Genomic DNA, 14437 nt, shown 5'->3' with positions numbered 1-14437 from the left:
ATACAGCGCCAAACAAGTCGCCGCAAGGCGAGGCGAGGCTGCCATATCGCGCCATCGGCCCCTCTGACCACCACCAGTAATGTGCTTGTATTTCCTGTCTTACTGATGAGGTGCATAGTAACTATACTTGCCTTATACACTCACAGATAATGTAGTCCTCCCACAAGCCCCCGAGGAGAGCCACACAAGAGAGGACAGAAAGGGCCCAGGCAAGGTTCAACTTTATATGTTGTTGCTGCGAGGCACCAGCGCTAACCCCTGCAGCACCACCCTGTCCTGAAACACGGTTACTTCCTGCCGTGTTCCTCAGAACAGGACACATTATGCCGATGAAGGTGCCACTGCAAACAGGGAACGCTGCCGCTGTGATTGACAGGGTCTGTGAGGAACATCGTCCTGAGCGCAGAGCGACGCTCTGTGTAGCAGCAAAGTGTTCACGTTGTGCTGCAGCTAATCTCCGTTGGCTGCAAGGAGGCCTTTGCTCCCTCGGGGAGCCTTGACCCTTGACCCTCACACCAGTTTGCCAGCTGTCCTGCATATTTTCAACCTCTGCTCTCATCCAAATATATTCATACCTTTAACAGGCGCCATGGTAACATGTGGTATTGATCTCATGTTGTGGGTATTTCTGTGTTGCCACAGCATAGATTTGGTTTTATTTTGGAGGTGGTTGGTGTGCTGTTGTCTGTGGTCTGGTCAGTCACACATCAGCACCCTTTGGTTCCGTGCTTGCAGTTTGGTTTGTTTGTGAAGTTACTGTGACCTCTGACCTTTTGGGACCAGAGCCTCACAGATGTTTTGTAAAATATTCTTTCTTATTTGGGGGTAAATAAAGCCCACACTGCCTGCAGCTCGGCCCCTCACAGAGACTAGAACAAACATATTCCCACTGCTTCTGAAGCTGACTAATTATTATTTTGTATCCTGGTGGTAAGATCCACTTTCAGACACAAATGAAGCTAAAACAAGAAGCTGTTGCTTTTAGAAGTATCTGTCTGCCCAGGACGTCTGCAGCTCCGGCAGCATTTAACTGCTAATTATTGAGAAGGAGACCGACTTCTGCCTCGTCACACTCTACCTCAGTCAGTCCCACTCCTTTCATTTGCTTATGAAACACGAAGAAGGCAGGAGTAGAAAACACAGACAGCAGTAATCCACAGCGCTGACTCAACGAGTCAGTAATGAACCTCTCTGAGCATGTCAGGCAAAGCAACAGGTCATATTTGGCCTCATATCCGACATTCACTGCCTTAATCTTCTCGTGTATGTAGGAAGCCTTCATGCGTCATTACTGTTTGGATGTGCTGAGCAGTCGCAGGTAACTACAACTACGTTATAAGCATGACAGACAGCAGACAGGATCATGTGTGAGGCTTTCAGGTGAATCCTACAAAATCACGCCTGACAACGACGGTGTCTGTTTGTCCTCCGTTAGGCTTCACGATGAACAACAATCACCAACACATTTTCTTGGTTTTTACTTTGTCATTTAAAACTTTAGCCTCAGCAAATAAGCTGAGGACATGCTCATAATTTGCTCGACAGTGATGCTCATTTCCTGTGTTTATGCGGTGGAGCTGGTGTGTGAGTGAGGCTGAAATCAGAGAAGCCGGGCTTGGCGGTTTTCTAATGATGGAGCGACCACGCCTAGATGTCAGCTTGTGTACACAGTAAACATGTGGTGTAGTAGTCGGAAGGGTGGAATCAAGGTGAAGCGAGTCTTTCTGACTCGAGCCCACACTGGTCCCGTTTCTGTGATATGTATGAAAGCACCATAAGACGTGAGGCACCTGCTACATGTCAAACCTACACATGTGAACTCGTTTCCATGATCAGACTAAGAGGTTCGGGTCAGGGTTCAGATGAAGCACGTAAAGCAGGATTCAGGAGGACCTGATGTCATGATAGCACGCTGCACAAATACCAGCTTCAAGCCCAACGACATTTCCACCTCCTCCTTTGTTTGGACTCTTGTGTTCGTTGCTGCTTTCTGTTAATCTGAGGGGATGTGGACGTGTCGGCTTTCTTTTAGATTGTTCTGACTTCTTCCTGCTTAGCTCTCAGCTGTCATAAAGACGTTCGCTGTGCTCACTCTTAAACAGCCAGCAACACGTCGCACCAAAGTCTCGACCGCAGTCATACTGAGACGAACCAGGTAACGTTTGTTTGGCTTCCGCCACCACTCAAGTCCACACATGAATGAATAGGCCTGCACGGGACGTGACTGGGTGTGTCTCTCGTGCACCTTGTGGTGCCCGGCTTACTGTGCCCAGTGTGAACATCACATGTGCCTTCAGCTCATGGTCACCCAAAATCACCAAAGGCTTTTACAGTGGTGCAAAAAGGTATAACCACAAAAAGCAGTTTAAATGATGATTTATTGATAAAGGGAGAAAAGCTCAGCAAATGATGAATGAACTGTTGGAAGGCTGATATCAGCAGATATTGACACTTGAGAGCCATAATTCACAAATGGGGAAAACTTGGAACAGTGGTGAACCTTCCCAGGATTGGCCGACCTACCAAAATGACTCCAAGAGCACATCAATCACTCACCCAGGAGGTCAAGAAAAAGCCCAGAACAGCATCTAAAGAAGTGCAGGTTCACATGTAAAGGTCAGAGGTCATGATTGAACAATAAGAAAGAGACTGGGCAAAAATAACCTCAAGGAGAAACCACTGCTGACCAAAGGGCTTTTCTCACATTCTAGATGATCCCCAAAACAAGAATATTCTGTGAGGTGACGACACAGAGGCTCATCAGCCTGACTCAGCCCCCACCTCCCTCCCCCACTGGCACCAGAGCCCCACAGGCTGCGTTCTCAGCCCCTACTTTACACCCTGAACACACATGACTGTACACCAACCCATGCAACCAACATCATCGCCAAGCCCATAGCTCCACCGTGGTCGGGCTCATCTGTGATGGAGATGAAACAGAGCAGAGGTGGAGAACTTGTCCCACTGGACCTGAAGTTGAACGTTCTTAAAACAAGAGACCTCATGACGGACTTCAGGAGGCACAGACAGCTCCACTCCCCTCTTTTTATAAGTGGAAAAGGCTGGAATCTGTCTCCACCTTCAGGTTTCTGGGCACCCAGATCTCCATCAATCTCACCTGGACCCACAACACCGTCCTGGGAAAGAGGGCACAGCAGTTACTGCACTTCCTCTGTGTCCTGAGGAAGAACAACCTTTACCGGCAGCAGCTGCTGGCTTTCTACCGCTCCTCAGTGGAGAGCGGCTCTCCTTCTGCCCGGGTGTTTGGTATGCAGGCGCCACTGCTGAGAACAGGAAGGCTGCACAGAGGGTAATTTGCCATCCCTGGAGGCCATCGCCAGATCCTCCATTCTCAGAAAAACCAGGACCATCCGAGCTGACCCCTTGATCCGCTGCCCTCTGGTTGCCCTCTCAGATCAGTTAGGTCCCACACCTCCAGACTCACTGACAGCTTCTTCCCCTGGACCATTCGGACTGCCAACAAACACTCCACAACCCCACCCACCTCACCAGTGTGAGCCACGGTCTGAGTAACCCTCATCACACAGACTCTGTACCCAGGCCAAGTCCTTTTGCACATGCAAGCTTTTAGTAGCTTTTCCCTTACAAATAGAACCTGGCTGGTGCAGCACATTGGTAACATCTCCTCCTGATGGCTCCCTGCACATCTGCTAAATGTTTCATACAATTATGACATACAAATCTGGGACCGAGATGTCCTCATAGCAGCATCAAAGATCTGTTGTTCTATAACGTTACAGTGTCCGTGCAGTCTGTGACTCCACATCAATCTGATAATCACTGCACAGAAAAAACGTCGAGCTTTAGACACACGAGACTGATTAAAAGCAAATATTTTTCTTCTTGTCTTGTGACAGGATGCACTGAAGCAACTCTTTCACTAGCTAGCATCATGCACTGTCACCAAGTGCACACTAATTGTTGGTGTTTCTCTGTATTATTGTAGAGTCTTTTATAAATACACAAGGTAATGACTGATAATTAAAATTGAAGTCCTACTTTTTAGGACTGGCTCATATTGTTTATACATATTTGTCAGCGAGCATCACCAGTTCCTGCCAGGTTACAGCTGATTGAGCAGATTTTAAAAACAAATCTAATATAAGGAGGAGTCCAGCAAGACTGTGGCTTTATCATCTCTTAAGGAAAATAGGCTAAATGATGAAAGAGTTAGATAGCAACGACTTCTTTCTCCACTCCTCTTAAGATAAATATCACGCTCAGCATTGGCAGGCATTCAGATTTCTTTGCTCCAGTGGACTCAGACCAAAGCTCTCCTCTTCCCATATTTCCTTGATCCATTGATCGTGGCTTTTTATTAGTTTGTATTATTGTTTCAGAGGTGGTTGAACTCTGAACTCTGATTACTTTGGGTTTTCTACATCAAAGTTTAGGCTTAAAGCCAGAGTTTGTTAAAGCCCTGATCATCTCTGTACGCGGTGGTTAGCATTGATTAACCATGAGGAGGTTTTGTTGTCCAAAGCAGGCTTACCTCCCCATCAGCCCTCCATAAACATCAGTGTGTGGGCAGGGTGATAGTGTCGGGACAAGGAGAAAGAGTAAGGGACCTGACTTTGAGCAAGAGGTCAGGCAGGTCTTTCCATCATGATAGTGTCACAGAGCCGGACAGTGTTGGTGGCTCAGTATGACTCATCTTGTCCTTGAGGTGATATTTAAAGGTCAAAACCAGCATGTGCACAATCCTGACCAATCATACCTACACACAAATGTTTATATTCAAACAAATGCACATAGCTGAAGAAAGCCAGAGGGCAGCACACTGCTGAGTGATTTCACACACACACAACATAAATGTGCAGAAGGCTGGTGAGCTGATGGTTTCAGGTTCCAACGGACTCGTGTTTTTATTGTTTCCTAACTGAATTCACATCCATGCTGTATTATTCTAAAAGGTCTGAAATGAATGCTTCATACTTTGATCTTAGGTAGAACATCAGCTTACTATGACCCTGGCTCTGAAACGCCCTTGAAGGCAGCCTCAGAGGAGGGACACGGGCTCTAGAAGGCAGGATATGGTATGTACTAAGTTACTAGAGCCTATTATCCCCGAGGTGTGTGTGAGAAGGGGTTCACTGCACACAGCAGCACAGGACACCCACCAAGTTAAAGTGGGAACAGGTCTGAGAGCGAGGCCCACAAGCTTCCCCTGAATGCGCTCTGTTTCACTGGTGAAGGGGATGAAATGACTGTATTGTTTGCACCATAATGACTGTTTAGAGGAGCCGGCGTGTTTGAGAATTGCAGGTTGCTGCACTGTAATCTCGCATTAAGGATGTGACTTGTTCCCATGCAGTGACTTCATGTGAACACGGTGAAATCCTCAGAACATCGCTGAAGTGTTGAGTGTGTGTGTGTGTGTGTGTGTGTGTGTGTGTGTGTGTGTGTGTGTGTGTGTGTGTGTGTGTGTGTGTGTGTGTGTGAGGGAGGGGCTAAGCAGGCTATGGTTTTTGTAGAGTATGTACAGAACTATATGTCCACTTTTTTTAACTTTGAGCCCACTTGCGCCGCTTTCTGTCGGTCTGTCTCACGTCAGAGTTACGCACGCTCGGTGTGCGGCCTTTAATTGGTCAGCGCTGCTCCTCCCTCCTCCTAGGTGAACTGCTGGAGTTTCGGGCGGAGTCAGGGGCGAACGCTTATATTGGGGAGCCTGAGGGAGGACTGCGCTGGGTGCCTCTCGGACAGGCTGGGAATTGGTTACAGCACGCGGAGTGTTCTTCCCCGGGACGACTAAAGGAACTATAGCAACATGCCCTCCGATAAGAAGGACGATGGCGGATGGAAGAAGTTCCTGTGGAATTCGGAGACAGGGGAGCTGCTCGGCCGTACCGGGGGCAGCTGGTGTGAGTATTGGGCAGACTGGGCAAACGCGCGTTCACGGCCGTCTGTGTTTCCAAGCACCTGTTTGAGCCGACTTTCTCTGGGTGTCTGTAACTAACACACGACACACAACTCCCGAGCTGCCGCTGAGCTCGTTCAGTGAAGCAGGCTCGTGATGTTTGTGCTCGTGCTGTCCGTGCAGGGAGCGCGTGCGCGCTGCAGTGCGAAGAGCCGGTGCTGCGCGCGCTGATTGGAGCTTAGAGTCGTCCGCGCTGGCTGATTGTTGTCGGGTAAAACGGTCAAGGTGTCTTTCGGCAGGTGCGAAGCGGGCAGGCAAAGGGTTAAAACTGCATCAGAGTCCAAGGTGAGCCAAGGTGAAGGAGCCAGGCTCAGGTGTCGCTGTAGTCCGAGGAACAATGCGGTCATTAAGTTGCTCGACCTTTCTTCTCCCGTTTCTCGGCAGTGCGCATGTCCTTGCCCCTCGTGTGAATGTCACCGCTTCATCTCTGTGGACTCCCGGTTCAGTCCGGCGTGTGCTCGGTTTGGACCCGAGCTGAGCGGGGACTACGGTTCGCCCTTCTCAGGTCATCGCAAAGTGCAGATGCGTTTCAGTGTGTCATGCGCAGTGCTGCGATAGCGGTACACGTGAGCGTGCACGTGAGCGTGCACGCTTTAATTAAGGAGTTTAAATCGCTAGAATCAGAGTTTTCCTGTGTGTGTGTGTGTGTGTGTGTGGTAACTGAAGTGTGTGTCCTACAGATGTCCTGGCACTGTGAGGGCCGTAGTGCCCGGGGGATGCTGGAGTTTAAGATGCCCTTGCCGGTAACGACTTCCGGTAAAATGTCACATAACTGGTTCAGGTGACCTTGTGACACCGTGAGGACAGGCGCGTGCACCTACACCCTGCAAGCAGCGAGGTGAATCGTGGCTGTGGGGTTTGGATGACTTTGAGCTGCTGGGAATAAACTTCACAGTAGCATAACCGGATTCATTCGGGGTTTGAGTTGCAGTGTGCTGATGAGAAGGCTGAAGTCCTGTGAGGACCGACTTTACAGGATCGTGTTTCTGTGTTACTGATACAGGGATGTAGTTGGGAGTCTTTTGTGAGCCTCATTCCGAGTTCACTCAAACTCCTTAAAAGTGTGTTTTCCACTGTTTCTATAGAAGTGTTGGCATGTCAGGTTTAAAGCACTCATGGCTGGGAAGTGTTTCCCCCTCAGAGTGACGCATGGCTCTGCAGTCATTTTGTCTGCTCTGTGCACACACAGCAGCTCCAGCCACTCATTAATCTAAATGAATCTGGAGACTCTATTATCAGCCGGCTCTGTCAGGTCAAAGGTGCGCTTGAAGCTGAGGTTCTGCTGTCACTCGGCTTAACTGAGTTTTTTATAACGGCTAATTTTCGTGAAGTCTTGTGAAAGTCTCCTTAGGAGACGGAGACAAAGTGTCTAACGCAGTAGCTCTGCTGTTACCACGTGACAGTGAGGCATTCGCGCGCTGTCTTACTGTGACCTACCTCACAGCACTCGTCTGTCCTGCAGGTTTGAGGCTGTTCTTGTTGTGTTGCTTATTCATTATGTGCAGCGTCTCATTCGTTCTACCAACCGTGGAAACCAGTCGCCTGTGCTGACTCAGCTTCTGACCTTTTCCTTTTTGGCGACCTTGTTTCTGTTTCCTCATTAGCGCTGTAGTTTCATTCTGAGTCACAGCTGTACGGTCCATATGATTAGTCTGAAGATCATGTAACATATCATCTGCACCACCTCTAAAATATTGATTCCAGTCAGCAGTAACTAACACCATTTCCTCCATGTTCTCAGCAGTTTTAACTTTCTCTGTGCTGACACACTCTTTCCTTTTCCCCCCACAGTCAAAATTACGCTGTTCTATGTTATATTCTACGGCTGCCTGGCTGGGATCTTCATTGGCACCATCCAAGCAATGCTGCTCACTCTGAGTGAATACAAGCCCACCTGGCAGGACAGAGTTGCACCCCCTGGTAAGAGATGGAAGTCTGCTGATCTTCTTCACAGGATGGCCAGTTAATCTTTATTAGGGGTCACATGATAAACTGGGACTGTTGTGGAGGCAGCAGCAATGAGCTGAACTCGCTGTCTTTATAAAGTGCTGCTGGTAAGAGGAGATGTTACAGTTTGCACAGTAAGAACGCCAACATTTTATCACGATTTAGTCAACATTCCCAAAAACCCTTTGACAAAATTCCCACTTATTATTCCAACATTTCAGGGTTTAACTTTGAATAGAGAGATTGTTATGTTGCTTGTAGTTTAATGACGTCATCTGAAGTTTTTCAGTTGTTTTCTTGATCAGCGAGCGATATCTAGGGCGTCTGAGGTGCAGACGTGAAGCACATTCACATACAGTAACCACAAAGCTGGGCATCACTTGTTTGACTGCTTGTGGCACACATAAAAAGACTTTTCCAAACCTGAAAGTAGCCTTTAAAGCACCTGTGCTCAGTCTGGCCTGCCTGACGTTGTTGTGGAGAAGAACTCGCCGTATAATGGCCCCGCTGCCTCTGCTGTGTACACACCACGGCTCTGTTTCCATGACAGAGGGCCGGCTGTGTGTGAGACTGACAGACTGAAGGCTGGGGGCAGTTGGCGTCTTTGCATCCTCATCTGTCTTCAGCTAAAGTCGTGTAGCGATCGTTAATGTTACACACGAAGCACACACTGCAGTGCGGCCCTGTTTATCTTTAAAGTCACTTATCAGCTTTCATATCCAGTCATCATCGCTTTCATCCGAGTCCCAGTTCAGACTGTATTCGGCCCATCTTAGCACAATGACTGAAAGCCGAGGGAAAAGTGTATCTGTCCCTCGGATGCTGCCGTGAGATCGATGTTGCACTGATTCTGCACGTTGGCAGCAGTGTGTGTTTTCACTGTAACTCTGAATGTCTGGTAGCTTTAAAGGTGGTGCTACTGCCAGGATGCCTGTGAGCTTCTGTGACAGGACTGTCTGTATAACAAGAGTTTATTGTGTTGGTAGATCTGGTGTTGATGATGAGCAGCACTGAAAGTGCCAAACTGCAGTTCCTTCAATGGCCACCTGAGGCTGTAAAAGCAAGTCAGTGCTATAAACATGTACAGTCTGTGCACACAGTCTCATACAGCAGTGGAGGCACCAGGCAGGGCAGCTTTGGCTTCAGTGCCATTAGTCCGGTTAGACAGCTCCACCTGTTGAGCCACTCGTCTCCGCACTCACCTGATCTAAGTATTATGCAAATATGGCGTCTGCCTCCAAAATGATTGGATTTGAAAACCGTACTGGGTGACATCACAATAGTTGTTAATGTTGGCGATAACAAAGGGCTGTGATTGTGCACCTGCAGGCCTCACACACACCCCACGGTCAGATAAAGCTGAGATGGCCTTCAACCCCCGAGCCGTGGAGACCTTCCTGCCTCACACGAAGGCTCTGAGGGAGTTCCTGGACAAGTACGATGAGAGTAAACAGAAAGACCAGATGAAGTTTGAAGACTGTGGAGGTAAGCATCACTTGAACTAGTTTCTACTGGAAAATAACAGAAATGTGATTGCAAACAGGAAGTGCTGTTGTCCGACACATCTGTGCATTACCGCTCCGCTCGGCTGAGCTTGTACGTGATGGTTTGGGATAGAGCTGGGCGATATATCGAGTTTTTAAAAAATATCGATATATTTTTATACGAGATATAAGATGTGACCATATCCTTTATATCGATATAGTCTATGTTACGTTATAATTATACTTGTGGAGCCGCAAGTTTGCCTTTCTTTCGTCCACTTTCGTCTTTACGTTACTCGGCCTCGCCTCTCCTTCACTGAACACAACTCCCCCTCCTCCCCCATCGCTTCACCTGCAGGAAGCGACAAGATGGACACGGCAAATCTCCGTTAACGAGTTACTGCGCATCGCCCCGTGCGTGGGGCTGGACGGCGTCAACGTGTTAGCTAGCTAACCACGCTAACGAGCTAACCACGCTAACGCCATGCAGCCCAGAGGCGCTGCACGGACTAAAATCCTTTCATTTTCTCAAAAGTTGACAGCGCACCTTATGTATGAATTCTGGTTGTGCTTGATGGCCGCGAACCGATTTTATGTGGAACACGGCGCTCAGCAATCTGTCAAAAAATGTTTGAGTACGACTTTGGTAAGCTACGGAGCTGCACCGCTTGATGGATTGTCGGAGGATTACGGCTGAGCCTCGCGGAGTGATACGTACTGTGCTTCAACGTAATAGTACCCTACTGTGTATAAGGACCATAAATGGCACCAAGAGACGTGGTTGCGAAGCGGATTTCAAACTCCAGGCTGTCAGTCACGCAGTAGAACTTGGGAACAGAGCAGCTGTGAAATCTGTCTTTGTTATTGTGCTCAGCGTCTTTTAGTTTACATTTTGACTGCACAATTGTGAGCTCTTTGTTTAGCACAAAAACAACCTTGTTTTCTTTTATTTATGGAGCATTATTATTTAATGAATGCTCATAATTTATTTTTGAGTAAATTTTATGTACATCTGCTCTATGTTAATAAAAGTGCCTGTGTGACATCTGGGACACAGCTTTGACTAAGAACTCTCTTTTTGTTCTTACTTTATGGCTTTAAAATATATATATCGAGATATATATCTTATATCGCCATCCAGCTAAAAAATATTGAGATATGAATTTTGGGTCATATTGCCCAGCCCTAGTTTGGGATCCTTTCCATCACTATGATAGATGCCATGTTGGACCTGGAAGAACCCAACTTTAGGAAACGTAACCCTTTACTTGTTCCTCTAGATCAACCTGCAGACTACAAGAACAGGGGTGACTTGGACAGTGATGTGGGTGTCCGAAAGGCCTGTCGCTTCTCCAGGGCCTTGCTGGGACCCTGCTCTGGCTTGGAGGACACTGAGTTTGGTTTCAAGGAGGGCAAACCCTGTCTGATTGTGAAGCTGAACAGAATTGTCAACTACCGCCCGCGGGTAACTTTAGCCTTCTTTTGTTTACTTGGAGACCAAAGCAGTGCAATGCTTGGTAGAAAATGAAAATGTCACCTTAGTTGTTAAAGCCCAGCAGCGGTCAGCGCTCATACGGTTTGGCTAACTCGTCTTCTTTCTTTAGCCTCCTACCTCTAATGAGAGTATTCCTGAGGAGGCTCAACCCAAGGTGCAGCCCAACGTGATCCCCATTTACTGCACCAGCAAGGTACGCACAGCCCGCACGCAGCATGTAGCATGGCCTCGCTCCCGCTGTCCTCTGACAACGAATTCATGTATGCACGTTCTCTCTTCCAGAAAGAGGAGGACGCTGATAAGATCGGAGAGATTAAGTACTACGGCATCGGTGAAGGGTTCCCCCTGCAGTATTACCCCTATTACGGCAAGAAGCTGCACCCGCAGTACCTGCAGCCGCTGGTGGCGCTGCAGTTCACCAACCTGACCCGGAACACTGACCTCCGCATCGAGTGCAAAGTGTTCGGAGATAACATCGACTACAGCGAGAAGGACCGCTACCAGGGACGCTTTGAGATCAAGATCCAGGTTGAAGAATCATGACCGCCATCAGGCCCATAGCACTCCCCCGCCCCACCCCCCTGTAGTATCAGTCAGTTGTATGAGATGAGAGGGGCAAGGCTGTAGCTATTAGCTCGTGTTGGCTGAGTGAAGGGGAAACGCTGTTAGGGACTGTTGTGTAATCTGCTTTCATCACTTGCTTCTGTATTTCTGTCTTAGCCTTAGAATCAAATTTAGGGGAACGTAGCAATAGGGCCAATGATAATATTTAGTGTGCTGTAAATGATACCTCTAAACAAGCCATGGGACACTTCCACGGAGTCTGTGTGCGCGGCATATATCGCTGCCTGTGTGGTTTTAGCAGCTAGTTCTTTGGAGTGTACAGATCGGGTCCTTCAACCTCATCTTACTGTATGAGCAAGCTTCAGCAGTGCCAGCCATGAGCCTCAGACATGTCCTTAATAATAACATTAATAATAAAATGGTTCCTCGCTGTGATCTATGTAAGGAAAACGCTGCACTCCAGGAAACCTCTCCTCTTTATTTCTTTTACAGCTGATCGTGGGAGACCTCCTTAAATCGTTCAATTGTGTGATTGGGTTTTATTTGTTTCATGCCTTTAACTTTTGATTCTGCCTTGAATGTAGACTCGTGTCCAGTGTGTTAGACCCTGGCCTGTTATAAGGGCGACGGTGCTAACTAAAGGGTTTGTTTTTGTTTTGTTGGCAACTCTCTGAATGTTTGCAACCATGAAACATGTTGGAAGACTTTTATATTTATGCAGTTGTACATTTTATTTCTTTGCAAAATATTGTAATGTATAATGCAATACCAAAGTGATGAGTGTAAGAGAGTCTTTATCAGAAGCAATGCAGTACGCCTTTGTAGGCTGTCAGCGTCTTGCCTTGCGACCTTTAACAGTTAACTCTGAGTTTATGTTCTGGCCGTGAATGTAGGCGAGTGTGTAACGAAGAGCTGACAGGCGGCTAACTTCCACAGGCCTGATGTCCATGCATTTGTCCAAAAACACGGAGTTCACGCAGAGCTCTGTGGCTTAGATGAATGACGATGTTGGCTTTAATATTCTGTAGGATCTCATGTTGATGTAAAACATTCGACCATAAATTTACCTCCAGTCAACTTTTCATCTGTTCATTTAATCAGATAGAAACCAATAAAGTCCGACTGGACCTTCCTCTGGTGTCGTGCTCTTTTTGTCTGTTCTCGTGTCGGCGTCACATTTGCATCATGTGTTTGCCCGCCATCCCCAACGAGGGGCTCAGTCCTTCCTGCCTGGAGTCCACATCCTGCAGCTCAGTATAAAACCCTTTATACTTCGTGTCATGCTCGTAATGCAGTAGAGCGTTTACATACTACAGGGGACAGACTGATAGTTAATGATTAAACAGAGTGAAGGAGAAACACCCAGTGCATCATGGGATGCAGAGCTATTGCAGCTAGCTAAGAGAGGATCCAGGGTCGCCTGGTCCAGCTCGAGCTATAGGCTCTATAAAACAGGAAACTCTGTTATTCACTTCAACTCTGCGTCTAAGTAGACATTCGGCACTGGTGAACTGGGAGCCATCCTGTTTTCAGAGTGCATGTGTGCAGGACCTTTCATGTGCAGTCACATGACAAAAAGACTACAAAGGAAGCTTTAAGCGTGCTTGTGTACATCCAGGCTGAACTTCATGTTTAACTCCTTTTCGAGCTCTTTCAGAGCTTCCAGATGCTCACACAGCTTCATCTCACGCTTCATGGAAACAGGTCTGAAGCTGCTTTCAGTGGAACAAAGTCTTTCTCAACACTGAAAGTAGAGTGTCTGCTAACTCTGTCGGCTCTCCTGTCTGTGTGACAGAGGACAGGGCCCTCCCCCTCTTCCTGTTTGGCCTCAGTGATGAATGAACTGTTGTTGGCTGAGGGCAGGGCACCGTGACTGGACGATTTCTGTTCCTGTTCAGTTATTGAGTGTCCAGTGTTGAGTTTCTGTAATTACAGGAGGAAGCTGCTGTGTGCAGCTAACACAGGGATGTTGTTTCAGGCGCCGGGGGGCAAAGCGCCCTTTACTTGAGGCTTTTTTTGTTTTAATGTGTGTGTGTAAAATTATTCATCACCACTTCTCCTTAATGAAACGATCTGGCTTTCATGCGTCACATGATGACCGTTAACCAGCGATCGCCCGTGACGCCACAGCGCGCTGGCTATGAGCAGGAACGAGCTCGCCAGGGGGACAAGCAGCTTTTGCACTAAAAGCATCACTAAAAGTGATCTGTTATGCATATCTGCATGAATATGGATTATTACAATATTAAAAAACCTCACTGTAATTTAAAGAAAATCTATTAAGAAACAGACTCTATTAGAGATTATTCCAAATATGATGAGATGATGTATATAAGAAAGGCTGATTATACAGCAGCAAAATGATTGTATCTACAGTGTGTGACTGGGTGTGTAAAGCACTGTGCACTGGCCCAAAGAAAATAAAGAAATGATTTTCTCTTTATGTAGAGGATGAGATGATTTTTAACAGGACATGTTTATAACAGCTGCTTCAAACTGAGGTCCTCTTGGCCCCTGGACACGTGTGTCCTGGTTTCACTGTTCATCTTTACATGTTCTCTGCCGCTTGGTTTTCCTTGTTAATCAGCTCACTTTCCTTCTGCATAAATCAACCTGCTCGCCTGTCACCGCATGCAGGTAGATACGATCTGTTTGCATCAGCACACCTGTGTGCCAAACAAAAAGAATCAATCCACAGCAACAAGCAAGGCCCACCAGCCAACACCAGTGAGCAGGTGTCTTACTACAGGAGGGGCATTGATGCATGTGTGGAAAACACCGAAGCACGTTTGGTAAATGCACCGTGCTTTTCTTCTCTATCCGAGCAGCCAAGGGTTCATACACGAGTCACACTCCAATAAAGACATCAGGAGAAACCCAGGGGTTCGTATCGTGCTCACAGTCTAAATAATAAGTAATAATGGTGGGCCTAATGCAGACCTTCCCAAAGTGTGGGGCCCGCCCCTACGGGGCCGCAGAGCCATGGCAGGGGGGGCACGGTATGAAAAG

The 14437-nt window shown here is 47.6% G+C and overlaps 1 protein-coding gene across 1 annotated transcript; it reads left to right on the top strand.

The window, feature by feature from the left end:
• The first annotated feature begins 5676 nt into the window (after positions 1–5676).
• Positions 5677–12560, top strand: atp1b1b (ATPase Na+/K+ transporting subunit beta 1b). The gene is made up of 6 exons (XM_004564103.6): positions 5677–5882; positions 7730–7858; positions 9215–9370; positions 10650–10834; positions 10974–11057; positions 11147–12560. Exons 1-6 carry the CDS (start codon positions 5789–5791, stop codon positions 11405–11407), a joined length of 909 nt encoding a protein of 302 aa, XP_004564160.1. The 5' UTR covers positions 5677–5788; the 3' UTR covers positions 11408–12560.
• Positions 12561–14437: the final 1877 nt, after the last annotated feature.

This window comes from Maylandia zebra, linkage group LG23, assembly GCF_041146795.1.
Source record: "Maylandia zebra isolate NMK-2024a linkage group LG23, Mzebra_GT3a, whole genome shotgun sequence".
NCBI lineage: Eukaryota > Metazoa > Chordata > Actinopteri > Cichliformes > Cichlidae > Maylandia > Maylandia zebra.
The sequence above is the reverse complement of the archived record's forward strand: the minus strand, read 5'-3'. Positions and strand labels throughout refer to the sequence as shown.

Coding starts and splice junctions, on each gene's coding strand:
- atp1b1b (XM_004564103.6), top strand. CDS start 5,789: ATGCCCTCCGATAAGAAGGACGATGGCGGATGGAAGAAGTTCCTGTGG. Junction 10,835..10,973: donor TTGTCAACTACCGCCCGCGG/GTAACTTTAGCC, acceptor TTCTTTCTTTAG/CCTCCTACCTCTAATGAGAG. Junction 11,058..11,146: donor CCATTTACTGCACCAGCAAG/GTACGCACAGCC, acceptor TCTCTCTTCCAG/AAAGAGGAGGACGCTGATAA.